This window comes from Petaurus breviceps, unplaced genomic scaffold (assembly GCF_028583685.1).
Source record: "Petaurus breviceps papuanus isolate PSGF00001 unplaced genomic scaffold, PetGlider_PUasm1.0 90466, whole genome shotgun sequence".
In the NCBI taxonomy this organism is placed as follows: domain Eukaryota; kingdom Metazoa; phylum Chordata; class Mammalia; order Diprotodontia; family Petauridae; genus Petaurus; species Petaurus breviceps.
Genome location: NW_027187260.1, coordinates 2,611,243 through 2,626,903, shown reverse-complemented (window position 1 = coordinate 2,626,903; position 15,661 = coordinate 2,611,243). Strand labels below are relative to the sequence as shown.

Below are 15,661 nucleotides of genomic sequence, written 5' to 3'. Positions count from 1 at the left end.
CCATTCAGCTTCAATAGATACACGTCAAACTCTCTGCCCTGCCCCCCAAAAAAGAGGCAGATAGTATCAGTAGCAAGAGAATGCTAGTTAGCTTCATATTTGGTGACATATCTCCATAGAAAAAGCTTCTTCTCCATAGAAAAGCTGATGAGTTAAGTTGAAAGTAGGAAGATATGGAGCATGGGGCTCATGATTGTTCCAGGTAGGATAACAGATCTAGAATTGGAAAGGAACTTAGAGATCATGTAGTGTCCTCCCCCCCCCCCCCCCCCCATCTTACAGATGAAAAAGCTGAGGCTCCGGATACTTTTCAAAGTCACAAAAGTATTATGAGAATCAGAATTAGGATTCGAACCCAAGTCTTCTCTCTACAAATCCATGACTTTTCCATTGAGTCACACTGACTAGTTGAGTGGAGGCATAGAATAATAGAAATAGTACTACATTTGGGCATCAGGAAAGTTTGGTTTTCAGTCCTGCTTCTGACATTGACTAGCTAAGTGACCATCAATCTCAGTTTTCTGGGGTTTTTTTAATCCACAAAATAGATATAATAATAATAATCTCTCTCTCTTTTTTTTTCCTTTTTGGATGAGGGAGGGCAGGGCAATTGGTGTTAAGTGATTTGCCCAAGGTCACAAGGCTAGTACGTGTTAAGTGTCTGAGGCCAGATTTGAGCGCAGGTCCTCCTGATTCAAGGGCCGGTGCTCTGTTCACTGCACCACCAAGCCAACCCAATACTACTAATCTTGATAATAGTATGAACCTTAAGGGATTGTAATGAGACTATCCTGATAATGCAAGTAAAGTACCATATTAACATTGGTTCTTATCAATAAGAGGTTATGAATTTCCCAAAAGAATAGATAAGTGACAAGAACTTCTACTGTCTCTAGATGTTTGGCTGTTGGGACAAGAACTTCAGGTATAAGGAACTCGGAAGAGAGAGTTGAGTTTTGTTGTAGTAGTTGTAGTTGTTTTGTTTTTAAGTCTAATCACTCTGATGACAGGGACAGCCATATTGTTTAGTATTGTTATATTGTGTTCACTTTATACTACTGATTTCAATAACATTTCCATTCTTATCTTGTGGTGAGCAAATTCCACAGAACCTCTGGAGATTTGTCAGAAAACACCTGGTTCCTCCCTCCCCCACCCTGCTTGGATTCGGAGTTTTTCTGTAGTCCTCGATGCTCCAAAATAACAATCACTGCTATATGTGTGTATGCACACACATATGATGAATGTTATGTTATTTTTGCATTCATTTTGCAATTCAAAATTTTATTGTTAATATACTACATTCTTTACTCCTAACATTTCTCCATCTTCATGTATTCTGCAATTCAGTCGTGCTGGCTTTCTTGTTATTCTTTTCAACAGCCACTACTCCATCTCCAAACTCAATGCATTTTTACTTTCTGTCCCCCATAACTGGAGCCCTCTTCTTCCTTATCTCTGCTTCCTAACTCTCCTGGCTTCCTTCAAGTTTCAGCCAAAATCCTACCTTTTGCAAGATGCCTTTACAGATTCCCCTTAATGCCACCTTCCCTCTGTTGACTATTTTCTGATCATCCTGTATATACCTTGTTGCATAGTTGTTTGTGTGTGTAGTTGTTCGCATGTTTTCTTCTCTACTAGAATGTGAACTCCTTGAGAGTAGGAATTGAATTTTACCTTTCTTTGTGTCCCTATTGCTTAGCTCAATACCTGGTACATAGTAGGTGCATAGTAAATGCTTGTTGACTATTATCAACTGTTATCTATCCATCATTGTTGTCTGACTTAAGACTGTAATCTCTTTGAGAGCAAAGACCAGATAAAATTATCATGGTGTGATAGGAGGAAAACATACTGAATTTGGAGTTCCAAGACCTAGGTTTGAATACTTGCTGTGCTATTTACTACCGATGGGATTCTTGAGCAAATCTCTGGCTCCTTGGTTTCTCTGGGTCTCAGTTTCTTCATCTGTAAAAGGAGATGAGCTTTAAGGTGCCCTCCAGCTCTTTTTCTGTGATTCCATGCTTCCCAAATGTGAGCTGACACCACGGGCTGTGAATACATACTTCTTGTGTGACTTCAGGCAAATCACTTGACCTCTCTGAGTCTCAGTTTCCTCATCTGCAGAACAAGGTGATTGATTGTACTTTATGATTTCAAATATTCCTTCCAGCTTCTACCACAACATACCACATACAAATTGGGGACTCAAACACTTTTGGATGATGAAATCAGCAATGTTAATCTATGACCTCATCAATGTGGGAACTGTCTCTGAAGGAAGTAAAATGCAATCTTCTCATCCCTTGTGATTCATTCATGTCGACCTGTAAATCCTTCATGGAGAGTTCATAAAATGGGCTGGAGATCTTCCTATTGATTTCTTGGCATAATGTGTTTGCCAATGGGACATGTATACAGTCTGCTCATGGATAACGTTGGTTATTCCTTGAAGTAATCATAATGAAATGAAATAATATTTGTAAAATGCTTTGTAAGCCTTAAAGCACTACAAAAGACTAGATAGCATTATTATTACTAATAATATAATTACCTAGCTACATGTCTAGCCTGATCCCTAATAATGTAAATAACAAGAATGATACCCTATATTTGCAAAAGTTTTCATACTTTTATTTTATTTTTTTCAAATGCTTTATTAACTTCTGATTTACATCATTAATTTCTGCCAGATTTTGAGTTACAAAATTTCTCCCCATTTTTCCCCTACCCACCACCCCAAAATAGCAGTCCCATAGGAAATCCCCTCCTCCAATCTGCTCTCTCCGATATTTTCTCCCATACCCCTTTCGACTTTTCCGGGGATTTCTATGCCCCAGTTCCTGTATATCTTATTTCCCAATTACAGGTAAAATAGTATTAATAACAGTATATATACATATATATATATATATATACATTTAGACATTTGATTTAAAAACTTTGAATTCCAGATTCATTCCCTTCCTCCTTTGTCTCCCACCCTTACTGGGAAGATAAGCAGTTCAGTATAGGTTGTACATGTGTGGCTAATGCAAAACAATAACATAGTAGATATATTGTAAAAGACTGACTGTATTTCCCTCCCTCCTATCCCACCTCCCACTTGTTCTATTCTCTACTTTGATCCCTTTTCAAAAGTGGGTGCTTCCAACTTCCCTCCCCCCCAGCCTGCCCTCCCTTCCATCATCCCCCCTCTGATCCCCTTCCCCCCTACTCTCCTGTAGGGTGAGATACCCTATTTAGTGTGTATTTCATTCCCTCCTCAAGCCTAATTCAATGGAAATAGGGTTGACCCATTCCCTTTTGCCTTCCTATTCTTCCCCTCCATTGTAACCATTTCCCCTTGCCTCTTCTATATGACATAGTTTACCCCATTCTGTCTCTCCCCATCTCCTCTCATTATATTCCTCTCTCACCTCTTAATTTCACCTTTTGAGTATCATCCCTTCCTGTTAAATTGGTCCTGTGCCCTCTGTCTATGTATACCTGTAAACATATATATACACATTCACATATGCATTCATATGCCCATATACCCTCATATATAGACATATATATATATATATTTATATTCCCTTCAACTACTGAGAAAGGTTTCATAAGTTACAATTATTGTTTTTCCATGTAGGAATGTTAATTGTTCAGCTTTGATAAGTTCCTTATGATTTCTTTTCCCTGTTTACCTTCTCATGCTTCTCTTGCTTCTTGTATCTGAATGTCAAATTTTCTACTTAACTCTGTTTTTTCAACAAGAATGCTTGAAAGTCCTCTATTCCACTGAATGACCATATTTTCCCCTGAAACATGATACTCAGTTTTGCTGGGTAGGTGACTGTTGGTTTTAATCCCAGCTCCTTTGCCCTCCGGAATATCATATTCCAAGCCCTTCGATCCCTCAGTGTAGAAGCTGCCAGGATTATCCTGATTGTGTTTCCACAATATTCAAATTGTTTCTTCCTGGCTATTTGTAATATTCTCTCCTTAATCTGAGAATTCCGGAACCTGGCTATAATATACCTAGGAGTTTTATTTTTGGGATCTTTTTCAGGAGGTGATTGGTGGATTCTTTCAACCTCTATTTTGCCCTCTGGTTCTAAAACATCAGGGCAGTTTTCTTTGAGAACTTCCTGGAGGATGCTTTTAGGTTCTTACTTTGATCATGGCTTTCAGGTAGTCCAATAATTTTTAAATTATCTCTCCTGGATCTATTTTCCAGGTCAGTGGTTTTTCCCATGAGATATTTTATATTGCCTTCTATTCTTTCATTTGTTTGGATCTGTTTAACAGCATCTTGATTTCTCATAAAGTCATTAGCTTCCATTTGCTCCGATCTAATTCTGAAGCAATGATTCTCCTCATTGAGCTTTTGAGATTCTTTTTCCATCTGGCAAGTTCGGCTTTTTAAGGCATTCTTCTCCTCATTGCCTTTTTGAGCCTCCTTTGCCATTTGAGTCAGTCTGTTTTTTAAGGTATTATTTTCCTCAGTCAGGCTGTTGACTCTCATTTCATAATTTTCTTGCATTGTTCTCATTTCTCTTCCCAATTTTTCCTCCACTTCTCTTATCTGCTTCTTAAGGTCCTCTATGGCCTGTAACCAGCTCATATTTTCCTTTGAAGCTTTTGGTGCAGGAGTTCTGACTTCCCTGTCTTCCTCCTGTTCCATGCTTTGCTCCTTTTTGTCCCCAAAATAGGAGTCTAATGTTGGAATCTTCTGTCTGCTTTGTTTCCTTTGCCTGGTCATGTTACCCCTCAGTCACTTGACCCCTGGGCTTTTTGCCGCAGGAGGACTCTGCAACCAGACAGGGGAACTTTCGTCCCAAATGCTAGAGTTTTCTCAGCTGCCAGAGGTATTAGATGGGTGCCCTCTCTGAGGCCTCCACACGCTCTGGCAAGCTGGACATACACCCCAGGACCTCCAACCCAGACTGCAATCCAGATCCAATCAGGTTAAAGCAAGAGCGATTACCCTTCAGACTGGCACTTGGTCCCCCTACACTCTGCAGGCCAGGAGCTGAAGCTGCCACATGGTGCTGGCTGGCTGTGCCTGCATCTCAGTGGCTTCTCTCCCTGGGGGCAAAAGCCACGCACTCCCACTTACTGGGTCCCAATGTCCAGACTGCCCTGACCTCTCACTTTGTCCTTCTCATCTATGTGTTGATAAATCTGGAAACGGCCACAGTTGCTGCTGATCTAGAGTCCCTCCTGCAGGTGGCTGGTCAGGCCCACCCTGGGGCTAAAGCCTTGGTGTGGAGCTGGGCTTGGCTCCCAGAGCACTGCTCTGGCCATTTCCTGCCAGCCTGCCGGGCTGTCCTCAGTGGGAAGTTAGCTTCTCTGTGTCATTTTGTGGGTTCTGCAGCTCCAAAGTTTGTTTAGAGTCCCCTTTTTACATGGATTGGGGAAGATGCAAGCCAGAGCCAAGGGGAGGTCCTGCTTCTACTCCACCATCTTGGCTCCACCCTATAAATATTTTTATACATATAGTTCCTTGTCATCTTTCTTTGATTTCTTTAGGAGTTTAGGTCTAATAATGGCATAGCTGGGTCAAATTGTAATCACAGTCTGGTAACTTTCTGGGCCTAGTTCCAAATTCTTCTCAAGTATGATTGGTCTAATTCATAGTTGCACCTATATTGCATTGGTGTACCTGTTTTCCCACAGCCCCTCCATCATTTGTCATTTTCCTCTTTTGTCATCTGTGCTGGTCTGATAGGTGTTCAGTTGAACCTCAAAGTTGATTTAATTTGCATATCTCTGATTAATAACGATTTAGAGAATTTTTATACAATTGCTGATAGCTTGGATTTCTTCCTTTGAAAACTACTTGTTCATATAATTTGACCATTTATCTTTTGGGGGAGGTCTCTTAATCTTATAGATTTAAATTAGTTCCTGATATATTTGAATAAGAACTTTATCAGAAAAACTGATTGCAAAGATTTTTTTCCAGTTACATATTTCTCTAGCTTTATACTTTTCAAAGTACTTCCAAATCTATTATCTCTTCTGATCCTCACAATAATTATATAAAATAGGAGGGAAAAGTGTTCTATCATCAACAGTTTATAGACACAGTAGATTAAATGATTGTCCAAAATCACACAGTGAATCAGTGACAGGGATGGAACTAGAACATTTATCATAGGCACATATATAGATTTAGAAATGGAAGGTAGATCAGTGGCCATCTAATGAGGGTAATCCCCTTTAATGTCCAGTTTCTTTGACTGTATAATTGAATATGGTGCTCTGCTGGAATGCTCCACTAAATGGAAGTTAAAGCATCTAAAATAAGTAATGAATGCCAGCGCCCTAGACAGCCTTCAGCAAGTCATTTCCTCCATTTGTAATAACTTAATATTCAGAAATAACTTGAGTGTTTGAGATAACTGAACTCAGTCATAAGGTCATAGGATTTAGAATTCAATGGGACCAAATGAGGAAATTGAAGCCCAAAGATGCTATAACTTGCCCAGGGTAAGTTTATTCAAAGCCTCTGATTCCAGGTTACATCTGAACAATAGGACAGCTATAGAACTGGAAGGCATATTAAGAGGTCACCTAGTCTAACCCTCTTGTTTTACAGATGAAGAAACTGAAACACAGAGAATTTAAGTTACTTGTCCAAAGTGACACAGGTAGTAACTAACAGAACTTGGATTTGAACCTGGATCTTACAATTTCAAATCTTGGGCAAAATGCTTTTATAAAATACCTTGAAAGGTAATACATAATTCCTAGGTGTCATCACTACTTTATACATTGTCTAGATACTACCTAAGTTTGAAAACAGTTAAGCCATCCTGTTACAAATTTAGTTTGATTTCCCCTAGCCTCCAAGAATGTATTACTATCACATCAAGGAATTACCTCTAACAATGGTACGAGTAACTGAAAATGGGAATTTGGGGTGAAAGCCTCTTTTCCTCTTTTTCTGATAGAGACATGTTAACTACTGCAAATGAGATTCTACCCACTGCTGAGAGATGGAACTCTCCTGATGGCAGTGGTTGCTATAGTTATGGCTACGGTGTCACTTGTGTTATAACCCAGATTTGCATTTTGATCATAACTTTCTAGAAAATTTGCTTCCACCATCGAAACCTTTACACAGTGAGCTCAGAGGTGTAATTTTTTAAAACTAATACTGTACTGCCCAGTTGTGTGTATTTGTTAATAACATTGCTTTCTTCTTCTAAAACTCCTCTGGGAACAAGACCAAGTTAATTCTGACTACACCACAGAGAGGAATCCACTGCCTTGAAAATCACATCTGACATTCTTACAGAGCTTGGCTGTTTCAAAATGCTTTTCACACACACACCCATCTGATCCTCACAAGAACCCTGGGAGTTAAATGCCACAGGTTTTCCTTATTGCCCCCATTTTCAGAGGAAGAAAATGAGGCTGAAAAAAAGGATAAATGACTTGTCTGAGAGTCACCAAAACAATAAGTACCTGAGGTAAGTTTGGAACCCAGGCCTTTCTGACACCAGGTCCAACACACAAGTAGATCTTGTCCACATCACACTGCTTCTGGTCTGTAGTCTGGTCTGAGCCTGGCTAGGGCTTCTCTCTAGGACTCCATCCTTCAGCTAAATAGTTCTACTTCAAACCACTCTCATTTTCTTAAGTAAGCAGTTAGCAGGCATTTTTTAGCATGTTTTTCTTGGGGGCAGGCAGTGCATATTGAAATTTCAAACTCTTTATGTAGCTGGTTTAGAAGGGAAAGTAATTTCCAGTTTGAAGATGAACAGAAAAAAAATTCACATTCAGAAGGCAATCTCCTCCCTCTATGAAAAGGATTTTTAAATTGTGTGTGTGTGTGTGTGTGTGTGTGTCTTTCACAGACCTCTTTGGAAATTTAGTAAAGCCTATGAACACCTCCAAAAAATAATGATTAAAAAAAACATAATCATAATAACAATGGCTAACATTTATATGGCATCTACTATATGCCAGAAACTGTGGCAAGTGCTTTACCAATATCTCCATTTGCTCATTAATTGAAGGACATGTTACATTTCCTCAATGAAAATTAAGATGTAATTTTTTTTCCATCTCAGCTCAAGGATCCTGCCACCCAGGGCAGCTAGGTAGCACAATGGATTAAGTACTGGTCCTGGAGTAAGGACAACTTGAGTTCAAATCCAGCCTCAGACACTTGACACTAGCTGCAGGACCCTGGGGAAGTCACTTAACCCCAACTGCCTTGCCAAAGAGAAAAAAAAGGTGTCCCAACACCCCTGATCCACACCTACATGCCTAAGGGAACTCCAGGTTAAAAACCACTGCTCTAAGGAATTGATTTTCTTCCCCCTGGTGAAATGTCTGACCAAGTAGGGGCAGGGAACTTAGCCACGAAGAACACTGACCTATATGCTTTCTTTTAATTCCTACTGTCAAGACCTGGGCTCTGTGAGCAAGCAGAGAATACATTAAATACCCAAAGTTGACAGTAACCTGTGAAGAATGTCTCAGTCCAATAAACAGCAAGCCCTGAAAAGGCAACGAGGAAAAATATGGAAGGAGAAGGACCTCAATAAGGCATGTGTCCTCTGTCCTTCTTGCTCTCCCCATTTAGGTGCTGGGGACTCAGGCCTTCCTTCCTTAGGCATTCATCTTGAAAACTGGTTTGCTTTTCTGATGGTTGGTACAGCTCATTCAGGCTGAACTCTCCCATCACATTCCCCAGGAGACACTTTGCCCTTTCTGTTTAATCTGTGATGGTAGTATCACCTCCCTGCCACTCTGGAATAGCAGCAAGGTGTGTGAAGGGACCATACCTCTGATACCAATTTGAACTAGTGCCTGTCTATAGATTTTTAGGTTCCTTCCATGAAATCTATCCATTACAATTCCTATGCTTGGCAACACATTCCTCACTAGAGGTAGTATGCAATACCAGATAGAGAGCTAGCCTTAAAGTCCTGAAGATTTGGGTTCAAGTTCTGTCCCTGACACAAACTGATTGTATGATTCCTAGGTAGATCATTTGCCCAGTCAACAGTCTAGGCAACTTCCTTCGTTCCTTCCTTCCTTCCTTCCTTCTCTCCTTCCTTCCTTCCATTCTTTCTTTTTAATAATATTTTGGGTTTCCCCCTCAATTGCATGTAAAAACAACTTTAAACTTTTTTTAAAGTTTTGAGTTCCATATTTTCCCTCTCCCCCTCTCCCTGATATGGTAAGCAATCTGATATAGGTTATTCATGCATAATCATGTAAACCATTTCCATATTAGTCATTTGTGGAAGAAAGCTTGAACCAAAAAAAGAAAGAAGGAAAGTATATATACCTTTGGTCTGTATTAAGAATCCATCGGTCTAGGCATTTTTCAAAGACTACATAAGTTGCAAAGAAGGTACTCACCTGCATTGTGAGATGAAGTTTCCTTATCTGGGAGTTCTCTATGCCAATGAAATCACAGGATCAATCCCTACTTTGTAATCTCACCAGATAGATGAAAGCTTATAGGATAAATCAGTATTTATACTAAGGAAGGGAAAAGAGAGAAAGTCCACAAATAAAACATTTGCACCCAAATTTTATTGATATTTATTGCTAGATACTCTTTATCCAACATAGATCTCATGAAGCACGGAAACGGGGGTACTGCAAATCTCCAAGTTTGTGTCCAGCACAATTGGGGGTAGGGGTGTTAGTTTATCAAATAAGCTGCTCCCAGATCTCTGCTTTGGGATTCCTGAACACCCGATTTAATTGGTTGACTGGATAGAGGGAGAAAGGGAAGGTAGAAGTGTAGTTTAACAACTCATCCCAAGGTAGTTTTAGGCTTATTCTCAAAAAGAAGGGGGCCTGATTTTCATGGCCTTAATTAGACTCTGAGAAAATCTGCTGCACAGGCGGTCATGAGCTATAACAAAGAATAAAAGTGCCAAAGTTTATTCATGGCCTGAATTTCTGGTTAAATTTTTAACTCTCCTGAGCCAGTCTCCAGATTCTAAAGCAGGGATTATTAACTTTTTTAATGTCATGGACCCCTTTGGCAATCTCATAAAGTCTATGGACTCCTTCTTAATATGTTATTAAATGCATAAAATTAATTATAAAGGATTAAAAAGTAAATCAATTATATTGAAGTAGTTACCAAAATATTTTTTACAAACAAGTCCACAAATCCCAAGTTAAGAAACTTTGATGAAAAGTAGGCTAGAGGACAACATATACAGGTCAGAATTCACTTGAGTTGTTTTGTTCAGTACTTTAAAAATTAGGGTGATATGTATCAATTAAATGGGTCAGCAGACAATTACCGGGGAACTAATAACAGCTGAACCCAAGCAACTGGTTGGGGAGGGGTAACTAGGGCTCAGTTTGTACTGTATGCTGACACATATATCCACCATACCCAAATCTAGGTCCTTGTTTTTCATTGGTGTATATTTGAAATTCTGCATGTCCGATATTGGTACTGGTATATATGAAACAGTCACTGTCATACTGGGGAAGGAACAGTTATGCTTGCTGATGATCTTTTTCTCTTTTTAAACAAAAAAAGGTGCTATCTGAACATTGTTACTTGCTTAAACACATTTACAAGAGCAGATAAAGACAGAGCTAAATGGAAGACAGAGAGAAAGAGACAAAAAGAGAAAGAGAATATATATGCTGTGTAGGGTGAGAAAAGGGTTAATAATTCATTGGTTACTCTTCTGAATGTCTCCAAGCAGTCCCATTATTGTCCCTATGTGAGAAATAACTCATTCAGGCTCCAGAAAGATGAAGATAAAAGAAATAGTTTACTGGGACTGCAGTGGTGGGTGTCTCATAAAACACATACGCCTTCCAGAAACAAAAGTAAGCCTTAAAAACCTATGCCAAACCGCAAAGTCCCTCCCCTGTCTCCCCATTGGCTGGATAATACAGGGTGTACAACTTTCTGATATGCTTACTACACAGTTCTCCTTGATATGCTCCTCCCTTCTGCTACATGCATTCTGTGACCATTAAAATGAACCTTTAGTCCTCCCAGAGTAGAAGTTAATATTCATAAGTTTTTACCCATGGGCATTCCAAGCTAGACTTAACTTTTACTCTACTTAGCTGAATTCTAACCTCAAAACGAGATAAAAACAGTTGCTTGGCCCCTTAGTGAGAGACTTAATTCTTTCGTTATGTCTCCCACTCCCTTTCTTCTGCTAGAAGAAAATCTAGTACTAATCTATGTTGATAGAGGCCTAGGCCTCATCCAATAGCCATAGAGCAATGCTCTCAACTTCATCTGGCCCTTATTGTTGATAAAAGAGTCAATTCCTGGGTTTACTTAGAAAACAAAGGATAAAAAGTTCACTCTTAGGTACATTGATTAACCTGATGAGTGAAAATATTTAAGCAACATCCCCCCCACTGCTTTCTTCTACCATCAATTTATTTTCCTGCATTTCCTGCAAGTCAAAAGACTTTCTGGCATGTATGGATTCCTAGATTTCATAAGTCATGTATTACATAATTTCTGTGGAAACAAAAGTTTTAATCATTCTTCACACCTAGGAGGAATTCCAGTATCCCCACTCCCAGGACACTAATTCTCACTCTGCAATAATAGCTCAAATAAGTACATCATTCTCTTTATACAATTATGTAAGGTACATAGTACCAATGTTATCTTCATTTATGTATGTATGTGGGTGGGTATCCAGACCTGTGATTTCTTCCCTGTATCAAACTCCCCTTGTAAAAAACTTCAAGCAAGCAGATCTACAATTTCTCTGTAATATTCTGATCTTAGAAAGTTCTTAGGACACCAAAAGGTAAAGGTGGAGAACCTGTGGCCTTGAGGTCACATGTGGCCCTCTAGGTCCTGGAGTGAAGCCCTTTGACTGAATCCAAACTTCACAGAACAAATCCCCTTAATAAAAGGATTTGTTCGGTAAAACTTGGACTCAGTCAAAGGGCCAAACTTGAGGACCTAGAGGGTCACATGTGGTTTCGATTTGCCCAGGACCAGTTCTTCCATATTCCAAGGCCCCTCATCTTCCAAAATGCCTCTCATCCTTCTTTTTTACAGGTGAGGAAATGGAGGCTCAGAGAAACCATAGGAGCACAGAAGAAAAGACTTTAGAAATCATCTAGAATCCAACTTCCTATTACAGATGAGAAAAATATGAGGTCCAGATAAGGAAAGTGACTTATCCAAGTAAGTAAGAAGCAAAGTTGGGATTCCAGCTCAGGATTCTGCATTCCTCCCACTGCACCATGCTGCCTAAATTCACTTGCTAATTCATGGGCTGACAGGGGGATTTAAACCCATGTCATCCAACCTTCAACTAGTACTATGTTCACAACATCAGGCTTCCCCAAGTAGAATGCCCTCTACAGAGATTTTCTATCTGATCTACTCCATATAAATCTTGCATTACATAACTGTTTGTATGTTGTCTCCCCCAGTAGAATATTAACTCTGTCAGGGCAGGGGAAGTGTTTTTGCTTTCCTTTGTTTCCCCAGAGTTGATTCGGCACAGTTCCTGGGCAAGTAATAAGCTCTTAGGCTTTTTCACCGACTTTACTTGAAGACTTCATGTGAAGAAGAGAAGGCCATCATCTTCCAAGGAAGCTCTTTCCACCTCTGGACAGTTGTAATTGTTGGGAGGCTTTTCCTTAACTTCTAACCGGCTGGCTTCAGTCGTTATAACCACATGTTGGTTTTTACTTGTCGGGTTTCAAGACTTCGGCAGGAGAGTATTTACCTTAACTACCTACCTCTTGTATGCTGTTGTATGTTTAATATAAATTATAAGTATAAATCTTTAATTTATAAATTAATGATAAGTATTTTTACCACCTGGCTCTCCGAAAGCGGCACTTAAATTTAATCTGTATCATAAACATTTCTCGATCACTTTCTTAAGTGACACAACACAGGACTTTTAAGTTTTATTTGCATTATTCACATTTTTCTCATTACTTTCTCAAATCCAGACAATCAACCAAATAATACTTAGATTGTAAGTAAGCTTTTTGAGGGCAAGGACTGTCTTTTTTCTTCTTTTGCGTCCCCAGAACTTCGCACAGCGCCTGGCAGGCTCTTCATAAACGTTTACGGAATGCGGGACTGAAGGAGAAGTGCAGCCCGGATTCGCCGGGCTTTTGCTCCCACCAAAGTTTTAAGCCTCATGAGGCTGCTGCAGCCTCGGGGAGGGCTTGGTCGGGGCCCGCGCAGCTGATGCCCCCTTCAGTGGGGCATCCCGCACAGCGGGAGCCGCCTGTGTCCCACGCTGAGGAGAGTTTGGCCTGGGCTAGGCAACAGGGCTGCCCCTGCGGGCGCGGGGAGCATTGTGAAGTGGTGGGGGCGTCGCCAGCCGCCCGTGGGGGGATAGAGGCCCGGGCGGGGCGCCAGCGGGATTCCTAAAGGACCTGCTGGACGGTCCGGAGGCTCCTCAGCGCCTCCGCCAGGACCCCCAGACAAGGCCAAGAGAGCAGCTCTGCAGAGGACCGGGGGCGCCGTCCGGAGAATGGAGGGCAAGGGCCGCTTCTCGCCACTGCCCTACCTGGAGGTCTATGAGCACGAGCCGTTGGGCGGGGAGCTGGCGCCGCTGCCCCTCGCGGGGCCCCTCAAGAGCGAGGCCCCAATGGTGTGCAAGGACGAGGCCGCTCGGCTGGGCAGCCAGGCCTCGGAGCGCGCCCCCGGGGCGGCGGCCTCGCGGCCAGCGCAGCACCCCCCGACGCCGCAGCCGCGGTGCCTCCTCTTCCGCAGCTCACCGCGGGAGAGCCGCAGTCTGACTGACGTGAGCAGAAGACCCCCGGACCGCGCTCGGAGGCAGCTGCCCCGCAGCCGCCGCCCCGCCGACGACCGCGAGGCCGCCGCCAGGTCCCTGCGGCTCGGAAGGACCGGTTACACCTTGGCCTGGCAGCAGCCCCCGCAGCAGCAGAGGCGGCCCCTCTCGGGGAAGAAAGACACTCCCGCGCCCACCCCCCGCGGAGATTACACCACCCCGCGCGGGACCCTGACTCTGGAGCGGGAGCCCAGCGGAGATCAGTGGGCCACGACGGTGCGCAGGGCCGTGGGTCACTGGGTCCCTTCGTCCACCTCCCTGGAAAAGTCTGCTGCCCTGCCCTCGAAAGAGCTCAGAGTCCGAGCCTCCTCCCAGGAGCGGCGCCGCAAGGCCATAGGTCAGCTGGTGCAGCACTGCGGCCAGGAGGCCAACAAGGACTGTGAGTTGGAGCCCTTCCAAAGCCTGATGGACGCGCACGCGGAGTCCTTGATCCCCGCCCGGGACAAGAAGATCGTCAACCTCATGCTGGAGCGGCTCAAGAAGGCCAGGAGGATCCAGGAGCTGCAGCACCAAGCAGCCGAGGCCTGGGAGGAGGTGAAGCGCAGCAACCAGAGGTTCCAGATGATGATGGAGAAGGAGCGCCAGCAGCAGCTGTCACAGAGCAGGGAGCAGTGGGAGCGCCAGAAGGAGGAGCGCCGGGCCCGCCTCAGCAAGGAACAGCAGGAGCGGCTGGAGACCTGGGAGAAGGAGATGGCCTTGAGAGAGAGCAAGTGGAAGCGGCAGGTCCAGGAGAAGGAGAGCCAACGCAGGGAGAAGTTGGAGAGGACTCGCGTGCAAGCCGAGTACCGGAAGCACTGCCAGGAGCAGATGCTGAAAGAAAAGGAGGTGTTGCAGAAGGACCTCCAGGAGCAGAACATGCAGCAGCTGCAGGAGAAGATGGTGCAGTCCTGCTACAAGAGTCAGTTCAGGAACTTGGAAGGCAAGAAGAAACTTCAGGAGAACAACCTCACTTCCTCAGCCAATCACCAGTTTCGGAAAGTCCTGCTAGACAGTCAGAACAAGGCTGAGGAAATCCTGAGGAGACTGTCCCTGGAGCAAAGATCCCAGAGATCTCAGGAGATCCACCAGCGCCTGATTGAAGAGAGGCACAGAGAGCTGAAAGAAAAGGCCCAGAAAGAGGAAGAACATCTTTTGTTGGCCAAGTGGAGAGCAGAAGAGACAGATGAGCAGAAAAAATTGCATAAGAAAATGTTAGTGGAACTGGGAAACCTGAAGATCCAGCAGGCTAGAGATAATGTGCATAAAAATATCAAAGACAAGGCAGACAGGATCAGGGAGTTTAACTTTCTTCGGGAGAAAAATCACTACTTTCTAAAGCAGAAAGCCGAAGAAGAGGCCAAGTGCCACATTGAAGGAATCAAAGAATCCATCAAGAGGAAGGAGCAGAAGATGAACCAGATCTCCAGGGAGAAAGACGCCACTATTGAAGAATCCCGAAAGATTGCTCAGACCTCTTTGCAGATGAGGGAGAAAGTGAAAGCCCTTCAAGTTTCCTTTGACCGAATGGCCTGGGAAGCTCAGCTTAGTGCTAGTCTGTATCAGGGGAGTAACTGAACCTTTGGCATGAAAGATCTCACAATCTATATGTCAAAAGAAGAAGAGGAGGAGAGATGGGAAAATGTAACACATTCATTTTATAATCTGCCTATAACCTAGCATTGATATAAAGTGGTTTTTAACCTCTAACTGTGATCTCCTTTCTTAAATATAACTTGCTATGTTAATTAGCTTTTTAAAGAGGTGGGGGAATTTAACCTTATATGTTATATAATTTAGGTTTTTAAACCTTATTTTTAATAGAAAAACACTGGTTCTTATGATTTCATCATAGTTCCTGGTTGTCCAAGCTTTCATTCCATGCCTCCTTC

General features: G+C 42.5%; 1 protein-coding gene across 1 annotated transcript; it reads left to right on the top strand.

Annotated features, from left to right (window-relative positions):
* The first annotated feature begins 13,472 nt into the window (after positions 1-13,472).
* CCDC185 (coiled-coil domain containing 185) lies at positions 13,473-15,347 on the top strand. The gene has a single exon (XM_069062569.1). It carries the CDS (start codon positions 13,473-13,475, stop codon positions 15,345-15,347), a length of 1,875 nt encoding a protein of 624 aa, XP_068918670.1.
* The last annotated feature ends 314 nt before the right edge of the window (positions 15,348-15,661 follow it).